This window comes from Quercus lobata, chromosome 10 (genome assembly GCF_001633185.2).
Source record: "Quercus lobata isolate SW786 chromosome 10, ValleyOak3.0 Primary Assembly, whole genome shotgun sequence".
NCBI classification, from domain to species: Eukaryota; Viridiplantae; Streptophyta; class Magnoliopsida; order Fagales; family Fagaceae; genus Quercus; species Quercus lobata.
The window spans coordinates 46,770,490-46,784,139 of record NC_044913.1 but is presented as its reverse complement, the minus strand read 5'-3'; the positions used below and the strand labels follow the sequence as shown (position 1 = coordinate 46,784,139).

The 13,650-nt window shown below is 41.6% G+C and overlaps 1 protein-coding gene across 1 annotated transcript; it reads left to right on the top strand.

Moving 5' to 3' along the window:
• Positions 1-2,800: 2,800 nt before the first annotated feature.
• LOC115964845 lies at positions 2,801-3,268 on the top strand. Its single transcript, XM_031084081.1, has one exon. The coding sequence runs from the start codon at positions 2,801-2,803 to the stop codon at positions 3,266-3,268; it is 468 nt and encodes a 155-aa protein (XP_030939941.1).
• Positions 3,269-13,650: the final 10,382 nt, after the last annotated feature.

The window sequence follows — 13,650 nt, the reverse complement described above, 5'->3', positions numbered from 1 at the left end:
TAGAACTGCTATAAGAATTCCATCAAAAGCCAAATTGTGATCGGTTCTTGCAAATCTGAAACACTAAATTCCTCCAAGACCACTCGAGGGTTGGCCATAGAGGCTTTGATGGTCAAGTTATTGAACCGATGAGATAGAACCATGAGAGGACTAAGATCAGAGAAGCAAAACTCAGTCTAGCAACTAATGGATAAGGCTGGCCAAGAGGGAACTTTTTACCTTTTTCATATAGATTTATAATTTCTTCTCTATCATCCATAGGGTCCGTTTGGATTGAGCTTATTGTTGCTAAAACTGAAAACTAAAAGTACTGTAGTAAAATAATTTTTAAATGTGTGAATAGTATCGTGGGATCCATTTTTAATATTTTTAATACGTGAACAGTACATAAACAGTACGTAAACAGTATGTGAACAGTGAACCCATGTGAGATTACTGTTCACGTACAGAAAAAAAAAAGAAAAAAAAAAGCAAAACGTGGAACTGAAAACGCAAGAATAAGCACTCCCCAAACACTCACATAATCTACTAAATAAAATACGTGGTAAAAGTCCTTTTTATCAAAAATTGATGGTCACAATTCATAGGGTTAAAGTTGACTAAAGCATTTTTGTTTAATCTAGGTGAACATATGCACAAAACTGTCACCCAAAGTAAAAGCAAAGGTTAAGATATTTATTGACCAAGATATGCATGTGATGAGTTTGAGTAAAGTGTCGTGGTATTCAAGGTTAAGTTAACTTTGGTTGAGCCAAAATTAAGTATGAGATTCAATGAATGTTGGACTTCATCAATTTATAATGGAGACCCCATTTTGACCCAATGGAGATGGAGACAAAGCACACAAAGCGGTGAAAGATGAGACATTGTTTTGTGTATTCGTGTCTGTCACGTTCTAGTGTGACAACTTGGGCATAGCCAGTTCGGAAATTTGACCATTTCTTTTCTGCCTGCGTCACAAATCACAAAGTACAAAACTTAATTGGCTGCACAAAGCATGGTAGTATGTGGGGTTAATACAATAATGCTTGCTAATTACTCAGATTTGCGTGCAAAATTAATATATTAAAAAAAGATTTGCGTGCAAAAAGTTTTGTTAATATTGTTTAAAGTCCATTCTTCCTTTTTGTTAATGAGTCCGTGAGCTTTTACATCATAATATTTTTAATTTTCATATAACGTGGTGGATTCGTAAAAGCTACTCTATAAATAAGAACAGAAAATGTGAAAACATGCAAAAAAAAAAAAAAAAAAAAAATTTAAAATTAATACCATTACCATCCAAAATTCTTTTTGTTATTTTCCTTAGAATTCACAAAACTATCTTCATCATCATCTTCTTCTTCTTCTTTCTTACAAAAGCATTAATATTAACGGTGTTAAAAAGTAAATTGCTATTTTTAACACCACTGTATACAAAAAGTGTGTAACATTAACGGTGATATAAGTAAAAAATTTGCCTAAGCTACTGTAGGGATAAGGGCCCGAATTTGTTTATTGGGCCTTGGCCGAGAACGTTGGTTGGTCCAAGGGTGAGTAAACAATAGTGAAGGTGTCAAGCTCAGAATCCCATAAGTAAGATGCAAACAGAAAGGCTGTGGAAGGCGATCCAAGGAGGAGTATATCCTCGGATAAACAGAGTACAGATCAAAGGTATATCATGTCGATTAGAGTGGCCTTCCAGGAAGATCTACTAGTAGGAACGTGCATTACAAACGCACAAGAGGGATGGGGGCCCAGAGGTTTCTAAGAGAAAGTTGCTGCCACCGCATTGAATGCTCTGCAGCTAACTTTCTGGCCGTATTTATGTGGAGAAGATCCCTGAACAGTGCTGCATTGGTTACCCCAACTCACAAAGGGCCAGTAAGGGTGTCCGATGCGACAAGCACTCAAGTGGTAGCCTGGATGATCAACAAATTGAGGGCCAAGATCATCGAAAGGGAACTATATAATGTAAGAGACCCTCTATAGAGAAGGGATTGGAAAAATCAAGAAAGAAATACTGTAGCAATCTAGAACTAGACTTGTAACCTTACTTAAGAACATTATATAAGAATCAGTTTCCTCAGACTTTGCCAATGACGTTTTTTCTTCAGTTTAAACTTGTATATTTTCACTCTTTTATCATCAAGTCTACCTAACTTGTTGTTTGGTTAGCTAAAGCCCAGTTTTTTAACTCATTCTCTACAAATTCATTGTTTTGGGCTTTTTAGGCCTAAGTCCATTCATACATTAGGCTAGGAACCCAACCCAGGTCCCTACAATTGGTGCCGTCTGTGGGAAATTACTAGTGTTATGGTAAAGCCAACTTAAAACGATGGTAGGTTCAGGTCCACACATGGCAGAGTCTATGGGGTCTCAGCGTCAAGATCACTTCTGTGATCTTGAACGAAAAAGGGACCGGGAGGGAAGTGTACATACTACCCATACCGGTAAGAGCCAATCTCAAGGTAAAAGCCACGTCTCTCATGAGGAGAATGCCAGAAATATGCAGTTGGAAATTGATCATTTGAAGAGAAGCTTACACCATGAACGTAGAAGGCGAGCTCCTTCCAACTCTAATTACTCTTCCGATGATGAGAAGGACGCTGACTATAGACAAAGGTCAAGGACTCCCCCTAACGAGTCTTTCTCATATGATGAAGACTACCGCCATGAACGCAGAAACATAAATTCATCTTCGGGAGACATGGGAAATGACGCTATGAGTAAAGCACTCAATTAAATTTCCAAGTCACCTTTCACACGTTGGATTGAGGGAGGGAGACTTCCTCGGCGGTTCACTCAACTCACATTCACCATGTATAATGGAAGAACAGACTCTGTGGAGCATGTTAGTTATTTCAATCAAAAGATGGCTGTACATTCCAAGAACGAGGCCTTGATGTGCAAGGTATTCCCATCCAGCTTAGGGCCTGTAGCAATGAGGTGGTTTGATGGTCTGAGGGCAGGTTCCATCGATTCCTTCAAGGAACTCACTCAGGCGTTTGGATCCCGTTTCATTACGTGCAGCAGGGTTCCTCGACCTTTAGTTTCTTTATTATCCTTGTCCATGAGAGAAGGAGGAACCTTGAAAACATATTCGGACAGATATTGGGAGATGTTTAATGAGATAGATGGTGATTTTGATGATGTAGCTATCAGCACTTTCAAGTTTGGCCTACCTGCCGAGCACAACTTAAGGAAGTCTTTGACTGGGAAACTTGTTATCAGTATCTGCCAGCTCATGGATCGGATTGATAAGTATAAGAGGGTTGAAGATGACTAGCAGCAAGGCAAAGGAAAGGGCAAGGTTATCCCTCAAGAGATGAGGGATTTCAGGTCGGACCGTTACAACAATAACAAACCCCGGAGGGATTTTGCTAGGTAGTCTGAGCCTGAAGCTCCTCAGGCGGTTAACGTTGTGTTTAGAGAACCGGTGCATCAGGTTTTGGAGAAGAAAAAAAACAAGTCATACTTCAAATGGCCGAACAGAATGAGTGGAGACCCTTTGAGGCGCAACCAAAGCCTTCATTGCCAATACCACCAAGAGAGGGGACATACCACTGAGGACTATAAAACACTGTGGAACCATCTGGAGCAACTAGTCAAGGAAGGGAAGTTGCAATATTTTTTGCATTGGCCTAACGGACCAGGAGACCAATCAAGGTCAGGGGCTTGAGAGAATACTCCTTCAAAGCCCCTGCTAGGTACCATCAATGTCATTTTTTTTACGCCTGGGAGAACTGGCTTTCACCTTTCCAAAGTAATGTCTGTAGCTAGGCTACCAGTTGAGGACTCTTACTTCGAGCCGAAAAGAGCCAGGATGGAGGTCCAACCATTGCTGTGTTTCTTGGACGAAAACAAGATTGGAACCATCCAACCACATGATGACGCTTTGGTGGTTTCCCTCAGAATAAGGGGGGTATAATGTGAAAAAGTAATGGTAGACCGAGGCAGTTGTGTAGAAGTCATGTACCCTGACTTGTACAAAAGGCTGAACCTAAAACCCGAAAATCTAATAGTCTATAACTCATCTTTGGTAAGTTTTTATGGGAAATTTATTATTCCAAAAGGGCAGAGTAGGATGCCCGTTCAGGCTGGCTCAGAGGTAGTGGAAGTAGACTTCAATGTGGTAGACGCATACTCCTTCTACATAGCCATTGTGGCCTGGCTCCATACCCTAGGAGTTGTTTCTTCGACTCTACATCAGAAGGTGAAGTATCCGTCAAGAGACCGGATTGAAGAGCTAGTAGGGGATCAATTCATGGCTAGGCAATGCCTTGTGTTTGTAATTTTGCATCAGCTAGCAACTGAGTCCTCGACCTCTATTGAGGGTAGCTTATAGCAGTCAAAGTCTCCAGTATTACCCGTGAAGGGGCCAACTGAGGAGGCCAAATGTGAAGACTTAGAGAAATTTACTGTAAGTGGTGATCCGGAAAAGATTTTTTAGGTTGGAGCTCAACTACCACCTCAAGAAAAAAAGGAGTTAGTGGAATTCCTCAAGAAAAACGTTGACGTATTCACTTGGAATGCTTATGAAGCTCCAGGGGTGGATCCGAGCTTCATCTGTCATCATTTGAACGTCAACCCATCTATCATCCCCAAAAAGCAACCACCTCGACACTCATCCAAGGATCATTTTGACGCTGTCAAAGACGGTGATAAAGCTTAAGCAAGCTGGAGTTATCAAAGAAGTATTCTACCTTGAATGGTTGGCCAACACTGTAGTTGTGAAGAAGAAAAATGGAAAGTGGTGGGTATGTGTAGACTTTACGGATTTGAACAAAGCATGCCCAAAAGACCATTTCCCCATGCCTCAAATTGACCAGTTGGTAGATGCCACTGTAGGTCATCCTCGGATGAGCTTTTTAGACGCTTTTCAAGGCTACCACCAGATACCTTTGGTTTTGGACGATCAAGAGAGAACAACATTTGTCACCTCCGTTGGGAACTACCATTACAAAGTAATGCCCTTTAGTTTGAAGAATGCCGGCGCTACCTACTAGAGGATGATGACCAAGATGTTTGAACCACAGTTAGGGAAAACATCAAGATTTATATCAACGATATAGTGGTAAAGAGCAAGGTAGATTCCAAGCATGTTAATGACCTCGTAAATATTTTTGATATCATAAGGAGACACAAGCTACGGCTTAATGCTTCCAAGTGATCTTTTGGTGTCAAATCAGGGAAGTTCTTGGGCTACATGGTCACACACTATGGAATTGAAGTCAACCTTGACCAAATTAAGGCAATTAATAATCTGCTGCAACCACCCCAAAATCCCAAAGAGGTCTAGAGGCTTACGGGGATGACTATTGCTCTAAACCGATTCACCTCTCAGTCAACAGACAAATGCAGACCTTTCTTTCAGTTATTGAACAAATGGAAGGGATTTAAATGGATCGAGGAGTGTGCCTTGGCCTTCCAGCAATTGAAAGAATATATGTCTTGACCACCCATTATGTCCAGGCTCGAAGTGGATGAGGTTTTGTTTGCCTACATTGCAGTGGCCTTCCACGTAGTGACTTTGGTGTTAATACGGGTTGACAATGGTATACAAAGGCCGGTTTATTATATGAGCAAGTCACTACATGAGGCTGAGGTCCGTTATTTACCACTGGAGAAGGCCATTTAAGCAGTGGTGCATACTACGCGTAAACTTCCCCACTACTTCCAGTCACACACGATTGTCAACTTAACCCAGCTTCCACTCATATCTCTACTTTGAAGTGCAGATTATACAGGGAGAATTGCAAAGTGGGGTACGATTTTAGGGGCTTTTGACATCAAGTACATGTCTCGCACCTCCGTCAAGGGTCAGGTCCTCGCCGACCTGGTGGCTGAGTTTGCTGAGACCCTAGTAAAAGAGAAAGTAGAGGAACAAAACATGGATGGAAAATCAATTTGTGTAATTTCCGTACAAGAACCTTTAACCTAGAAGGTCTACGTTGATGGTGCAGCAAACTACAGAGGATCTGGAGTAGGGCTAGTTTTGGTATCCCCGAAAAGGATTACGATTCAAGGCTAGTTGTAGGCCAAGTTCAAGGGGAGTTAGAAGCCAGAGATTCCAGGATGCAGGAATACTTGAGCTAGGTTAGACATTTATAGTCTGGGTTCGAGTCTTTTAATTTGTTACAAGTTCCTAGAAATAGAAATACACATGCAGACTCTCTTGCCACACTGATAACCTCCTCGGCACAAAATTTACCTCAAGTAATCCTCGTGGAGGACTTATGTAAACCCACTGAAGTAAGAGCAAATATGGTTCATGTTCATCAAATAAGGGTGGGTCGTAACTAGATGGACTCTATTGTACTATTTCTAAAGGAGGATGTTTTGCCCGAGAATAAATTAGAAGCTGACAAGGTACGAAGAAAGACTCCTCGGTTCTGGCTGTCCGAGGACCAAAAACTATATAAATGCTCCTTTTTGGGGCTGTACCTACTATGCATACACCCTGAGGCAACATAATTACTCCTTAAGGAGTTACATGAGGGGATTTGTGGAAGCCATACTGGGGGCAAATCATTGTCACACAGAGCCATCACTCAAGGTTATTAGTGGCCAAACATGCAAAAAGAAGCACATGAATATGTGAGGAAGTGCAACCAGTGTCAAAGGTTTGTACCAAACATTCACCAGCCAGGGGGGGTCCTTAATCCTCTGTCCAGCCCTTGGCCATTCGCTCAATAGGGCTTGGACATTGTAGGCCCTTTCCCCAAGGCGGCAGGAAATAAGAGATACTTGTTGGTCGGCACGAATTACTTCACAAAGTGGGTTAAAGCTGAGCCCTTGGCAAATATCAGGGACGTGGATGCCACGAAATTTATTTGGAAAAACATTGTCACATGGTTCAGGGTCCTTCGTACCCTCATCTCAGACAATGGCCTTTAGTTTGATAGCAAATCTTTTAGGAGATACTGTTGTGACTTGGGAATTACGAACAGATACTCTACCCCAGCTTATCCCCAAGGAAATAGACAAGCCAAGACTATTAACAATGTCATAGTGAGTGGACTCAAGAAAAGGTTGGATGACGCGAAGGGAAAATGGGTGGAAAAGCTGCCACACGTCCTTTGGACTTACTGGACCACACCTAGTTGGTTTACTAGGGAGACGCTTTTCTCAATGACTTATGGGGCCGAGGCTGTCATTCCTTTGGAAACTAAATTCCCCATGCTAAGAACAAGTTCTTTCACTCCAAGCGACAACGATGGGCTATTGGAGAAGAATTTATACTTAATTGAAGAACGAAGAAAAAATGCAATGGTTTGATTGGCATATTACCAACACAAGCTCAAGCAAAGTTATGATGCCAATGTGAAGCTGAGACCGTTAGCGCTTGGAGACTTGGTGTTGAGAAAGGGGTCATACCGCATGGGGAAAACTAGGGCCTAACTGGGAGGGGCCATATCGCATCACCTCGATGGCTGGTATAGGAGCATACTTCCTCGAAGACCTAGATGAACATGTAATACCACGCCCTTAGAATATAAACAACCTGAAAATGTATTACTATTAATGAAATTTTCCTTTTTCATATGTTTATATATTGTGTAAATACGATGTACTTCCCATTATTATTCTCCTAAATGTTTAAACAAAACCTTAGTCATGCTTGGCTTCTTGGACCATATGCTTTGAGAAAATTAACACTACATGACAACTTTCTAAGTATTAAACAAAACCATAGTCATGTCTAGCTCCCCAGACCACATGCTTTGGCTAAATTAAAACTTAATGACATTTTCCTAAGTGTTTAAACAGAACCTTAGTCATGCCTGGCTCCTCAGACCACATGCTTCAGGAAAATTAACACTCCATAACAACTTTCTAAGTATTGAAGCATATCCCAGGTTACACTCAACCCCTCGGATCACTAGCCTTAGGTAACTCAAAATTTGTGGATACTTATCTAAATGCTGGTCAGAGTAAAAGTTGTCTGTCCCTAATAGAAGTAAGTGATAATGCTCTTTATTGCTAACTCTTGTTCAATTTACTTGAAATATCAGTGAAATATTACTACTAACTTTTATTGAAGAAAGAATAGCAACAATACACTGCTATCTACAACATTGCAAAGCTAATAACACATAAGGTAAAATAAGTAGAGTAGAAAGAAAGATCTTGTCATTGAAAAAAAGAGGGAATACATCACGATTGATGGCAAAATGCCATTACAAAAAAGACATACACATAGAAAACTACAAAAGAAAATCCTATATCTAGATCTTTGCTTGTGTAGGGTCCTTCTTGGAATCAGTAGGCTTAGAGTGGGCATCGCCAACCTTGGACATAGCCTCCACATCCTTGGCCTTGGAGACCACGTCCTTGATTGTGAGATCGTCCCTAGATTGATTGGCCTTGACCATTGGCTGGACCTCCTTACCCTTCCCAGCCCCTATTAAGTCTTCAGCATATGGAGTAGGGGCTTGATAGTGGGAAGTTGCTTAGGAGGGGAAAGAGGATCAGCAACAGAAGGAGGTAGCATTGCTAGGATTTCTCGTATGTCCTCGGGGAAGAATACATTCTTAGTCCTCCTCAGCTCGAAGTCAGCAAGGACTCCCACCCGATTGAGCGCTTTTGCCCAAGTCTTGGTACAGTAATCCCTACAGACTCCTGCCACCTCCTCAGCCAACCTTGTCTCCGTCTTCAACACCCCATGCTTGTAGGACGCTGTCTTTACGGCCTAAGAGCTTCCCTAGCCACCCGAGCTGCCTCCTTGACTTTTTGCAACTCAGCCCTGAGATCTAGGACCAGCTGCTTCTGGGTGGCCAGGTCTATCTCGGTCAAGTGCAGTTTTTGGCGTTGGTTCTCAACTTGCCTCTCGACTGTTATTAAACCCGCCTTGGTGCTCAGGTGAGCCTTGTCTACTTATTTAAGATTCTCGGACAGTTCGACATGCTTCTGCTTAAGGGCCCCCAGCAACTTCTTGGTCTCAGCATTGGAGTAGGCCTTCACCTTAACTTGATTATAGGCATCCTTTACCCACTCCTCAACCACAAAAACTTGTTGGGTAACCTGTATGAAAATAACGGAGAAAACCCATGTAAATGGGAGAAAGAATGAAAGCCTAACTCAACATTTAAATCTGAGACTTATTAGATCACTTACCATGGCAAGGTCCCTCTTTAGGGACAAGAAGAGGTCGGACTGCTTGAAGCGCCTGATAGCGTCCATATCCCTGGGGAAGAGAAGAGGTTGCTCTAGGATCTCGGCAACGTAGCTTAAGTGCCCTCCCTGGAAGCTTCGAACTGAAGCGTCCCAGAAGATGGGAATGTCATCCAACTCTAGTCGGGGTGCCTAAGTGCATTGCGTTCGGCACACCTCGGCCCCCAAGGAATCCTCCCTGCTTTCCACCAAAGTCTCCCTTTGTCTATCTCTGTTTGTCTTCTGCTGCTTCGGATCCTTCGATGGGACAATCTCTCTTTCCTCAATCTCCTTCCCCTTCCTCTTCTTCTTCTGCAGGTTCTGGTCGAGGAGTAGGTTGAGGGGAGACGGGAGAGGAGGAAGAGCAGGATTGGGAGGGAGTGGGACCTTTGGGGCATCCTTGGATGATGACCCCTTTCTCCTGGCCACTAAGTCTTTAAGGCCTTTCCGGGGGTTCAAGGCCATCTCTTCCTCTTCCACAGAGCTGGTGTCAACCCGGGCAACTATGAGCCTTGGAGAATGGGCCACAAAATGTTTGTCAAGATCAACTTCGGAATCTGAGAGCTCCACAGGCCTCTCCGGTGCTCCTTCTTCTTCTTCAAATCTGAATTGGTCGATTTCGGCCTTGAGGAAGAGACGCGAAGAGGCTGTTTCTTCCCTCAGAGCAGCTACCTCCCGGGAAAAGCGTTGGGGAGGTAGTTCAACAGGCAGGAGGTCTTCCCGAGCTAAGAAACCAGGCCATGAAACGTCGATCCGGTGGATTTTGGGATCACCCGCCTTTATTGCTTAGCCCATATCTTGAAACGCGGTTAACAAGGGCTCGAAGTCTAATACTAAGTGGACGGCTCATAGTTGCTCGTCTTTACTCACAAAAACCTCGAACCTCAACAACTTGTTAAGAGCTGGAATGTTGACCAGGCTGAGTCTCGGAGCAACGTGCCTTTTATCTGCAAAAACATCCAAGGAGGAAATCGTGGTTAGACCAGTGAAAATTATCATCAGAAGAAGGCGAAATGCTAAAAATGAAAAGGAATAAAACTAAAAGGGCTAAACCCCCTGCCAAAGGGACTAATTCTAGGGTACCCCACCTGGCTCTCCCACCCGAGTTGGGCAGTGAAGACCGTCATGCCACTCCCCGGAGACAATTAGGTTGTCATCCTTCACGCCTTTGTTAGACTTAGGAAGACACAATATCAGTCTAACAATGTCGGACTGAGACTTGAGATAATATCCCTCGCCGACAAGCTTATGGCACTCGTACATAGGAACGATATCATGCCATGTGAGCCCCAAGCCCATCTGCTTGTTGATAGCGTCTACGCTACCCAAAACCCTAAAGAGGTTAGGGGCACACTAATGGGGAGTCAACCTATGGTTGATTAGATAGTCTTGAGTCACCCTACCTATTGGAAGTGTCATTCCTCCTTCTATGAAAGTGATTAAAGGAATGACGACCTCCCCTTCCCCTCTGTTTGTGATTATTTGGTTTGGAGCACAGTATTGCAGGGCTACTCCCTGTGGAATATGGTACTTAGTTCTAAAACCTTCCATACCGGCATCAGAATCTACTAGATGCTTAAACCTACCCATTTGGTTAAGCTAAAGGGAAAGGGATTAGGTCTCTAAGGAAAGGTAACAGAGAATGAAAGGCCGAGGAGAGAAAAGCTTAAGGATTTAGAAACTTACAAGAATAATTACGGTAATTGCTTCTGGTGCTTCTTAAAGGTTTAAGTTTTTCAGGAAAAAAGACTTGGAGACCTTAAAAGTTTGGGAGGCTTTGAGAGTTTGAGAGCTATGAACCTCTGGAAAGCTTGAAGACTTGTGAAATGGGGAAAAATGATTTCCCCGGATGCCTTATATAGAGGGGGAAGTTGAGTGGGAGTTATCCCGCCAAAATTTCAAGTAGAAATGTCCACGGTAGGATTTGCGTCTCACCGTTGGATGCGGGGAACAAAGCGCCGCTTGGAGCAATTAATGACACGTCACGGGCTTCGAAACGTCAGTAACGGTTATGGGGCACACAAAACAGTACTCCCGCACGTGTAAACCAAGGAAATGAATGATCTTGATTCTTAAAAATCAAAACTCCACTTTTTCTCCTCAGATAGGAGAGAAAAACCAAAGTTTTGAAGGGCTATTGTAGGAATAAAGGCCCAAATTTGTATATTGGGCCTTGGGCCTCGGCTGAGGACGTTGGTTGGTCCGAGGGTGAGTAAACAGTAGTGAAGGTGTCAAGCTCAGAATCCCATAAGTAAGATGCAAACAGAATGGCTGTGGAAGGTGATCCGAGGAAGAGTATATCCTCGAATAAACAGAGCACAGATCAAAGGTATATCTTGTCGATCAGAGTGGCCTTCCAGGAAGATCTACTGGTAGGAACCTGCATTACAAATGCACAAGAGGGATAGGGGCCCAGAGTATTTAAGAGAAAACTGCTGCCACCGCATTGAATGCTCTACAGCTAACTTTTTGGCCGCATTTATGTGGAGAAAACCCCTGAACAGTGCTGCATTGACTATCCCAACTCACAGAAGGCCAGTAAGGGTGTCAGATACAACAAGCACTTAAGTGGTGGCTTAGATGATCAACAAATAAAGGACCAAGATCATCGAAAGGAAACTATATAATGTAAGAGACCCTCTATAGAGAAGGGATTGGGAAAATCAAGAAAGAAATATTGTAGCAATCTAAAACCAGACTCGTAACCTTACTTAAGAACATTATATAAGAATCAGTCTCCTCGGACTTTGCCGAGGACGTTTTTTCTTCAGTTTAAACTTGTATATTTTCACTCTTTTATCATCAAGCCTACCTAACTTGTTGTTTGGTTAGTTAAAGCCTAGTTTTCTAACACATTCTCTACAAATTCATTGTTTTGGGCTTTTTGGGCCTAAGCCTATTCATACCTTTGGCTAGGAACCTAACCTAGGTCCCTACAGCTACAATGCACTAAAATAATATTTTTTATTCCCATCTCTCGTTAAAATAATATTCCTTCCTTTCTTTTTTCTATTTCTTTTTTTCCTTCTCCGTTTCACTCATTCTCTCTTTGTCAAAAACAATACTCTCACCTCTCTCTCAATTTCTCACCCATCATCCTCCTCATCAAAGTCTCACCTCTGATTCATCCATCATCCTCACCGTTTCAGCCAGCATGAAGCTTGGTTTTTCTTTTCTTTTTTTCTTCTTCCTTCTTTCTTTCAGTGATGGAAAAGAGAGAGCAAACTGAGGGAGAGAGAGTGAAAGAACTTTTACCAAATGAAGACTATAGACTCACTTGTTTCTACTCTCTAAAAGTGTTGTTGCGTAAGCTTGTAAACTGAAGGAAAGAAAAAGAAGAATGGTGTGAACTAGGAATAAGTAAACAAATAACTAAAGAAGAAGAATGAAAAAGGAGAGAAGAAGTATATTATATTATTATGGAGTGGATATTTTTTTAGGGTCTTGTGGTGCAAATTAAACATTGGAAAGTTAAGCATTATATTTTAAAAGTGGAAGAGATGAGACATGAGAGTGATGGTTGGCTGGTGAATTTAGAGAAAAATAAAAGAAAAGAAAAATAAATTTTTTTATAATTTTTGTTGAGTTAATATTTTATATAATAAATGTTACCTTTACAATAATTTCATAATAAGTTTAGTTGTTAAGTTATTAGAAATTGTTTTAGGCCGAAGAAAAAAAAATTGTATATGTGTGTATATATATATAATTTGGGATTAAAAAAATTATTGTTACATTAGATGATTATTTGCAATTACGTAGCGGTGGCGGTTGCAGTGGTGGGGGCAGTTGCAGTGGCTATGGCGAGGGTGATTATGGTTGCAATTAGGGGTGTGCATGGGTTGGGTTAGGTCGAGTTAAGTGAATTTTTTAACCCAACCCACCATGGTGGGTTAAAAAAAATTCAACCCAACCTAACCCATCACATAAGTCCAACCCAACTCACATGGGTTGGGTTGGGTCGGGTTGAACCCATGGGTTTGACAATTTTTTTTTATTACTATTGTTATTAAATTGAGCAAAAACAATATATATCACACCTGCCACTAAGTTGATAAACAAAATATACATTAATATATGAACTAATATTCCAACTTAGTTATACATTAATATATGAACTAATATTCCAACTTAGTTATACATTAATATATGAACTAATATACATTAATATTGGTTTTTATATAGGATAAGAGGAAGAGCTAGTTATTTAAAAAAAATATTAATTATATAAAATATTTTAAATATATGGGCAAGTCGGGTTGGGTTTGGCGGGTTTGGAATTTTATGACCCAAACCCAACCCGACCTGCCATAAAAAAAAAAAAAAAATTGTAACCTAATCCAACCTACTAAGCCCTAAAAACTGACCCAACCGGTGGGTTGGGTTGGGTCGGGTCGGTTTTGGTGGGTCGGCGGGTTGGCTGCACACCCCTAGTTACAATGGTTGTGATTGTTGTTTATTGTAGTGGATATATTATTTTATTGTGTTGTTTATATTATTTTATTGTGTTGAAAG

Bases quoted from the DNA above. Each gene is read 5' to 3' on its own strand.
- LOC115964845 (XM_031084081.1), top strand. From the start codon at position 2,801: ATGTATAATGGAAGAACAGACTCTGTGGAGCATGTTAGTTATTTCAAT.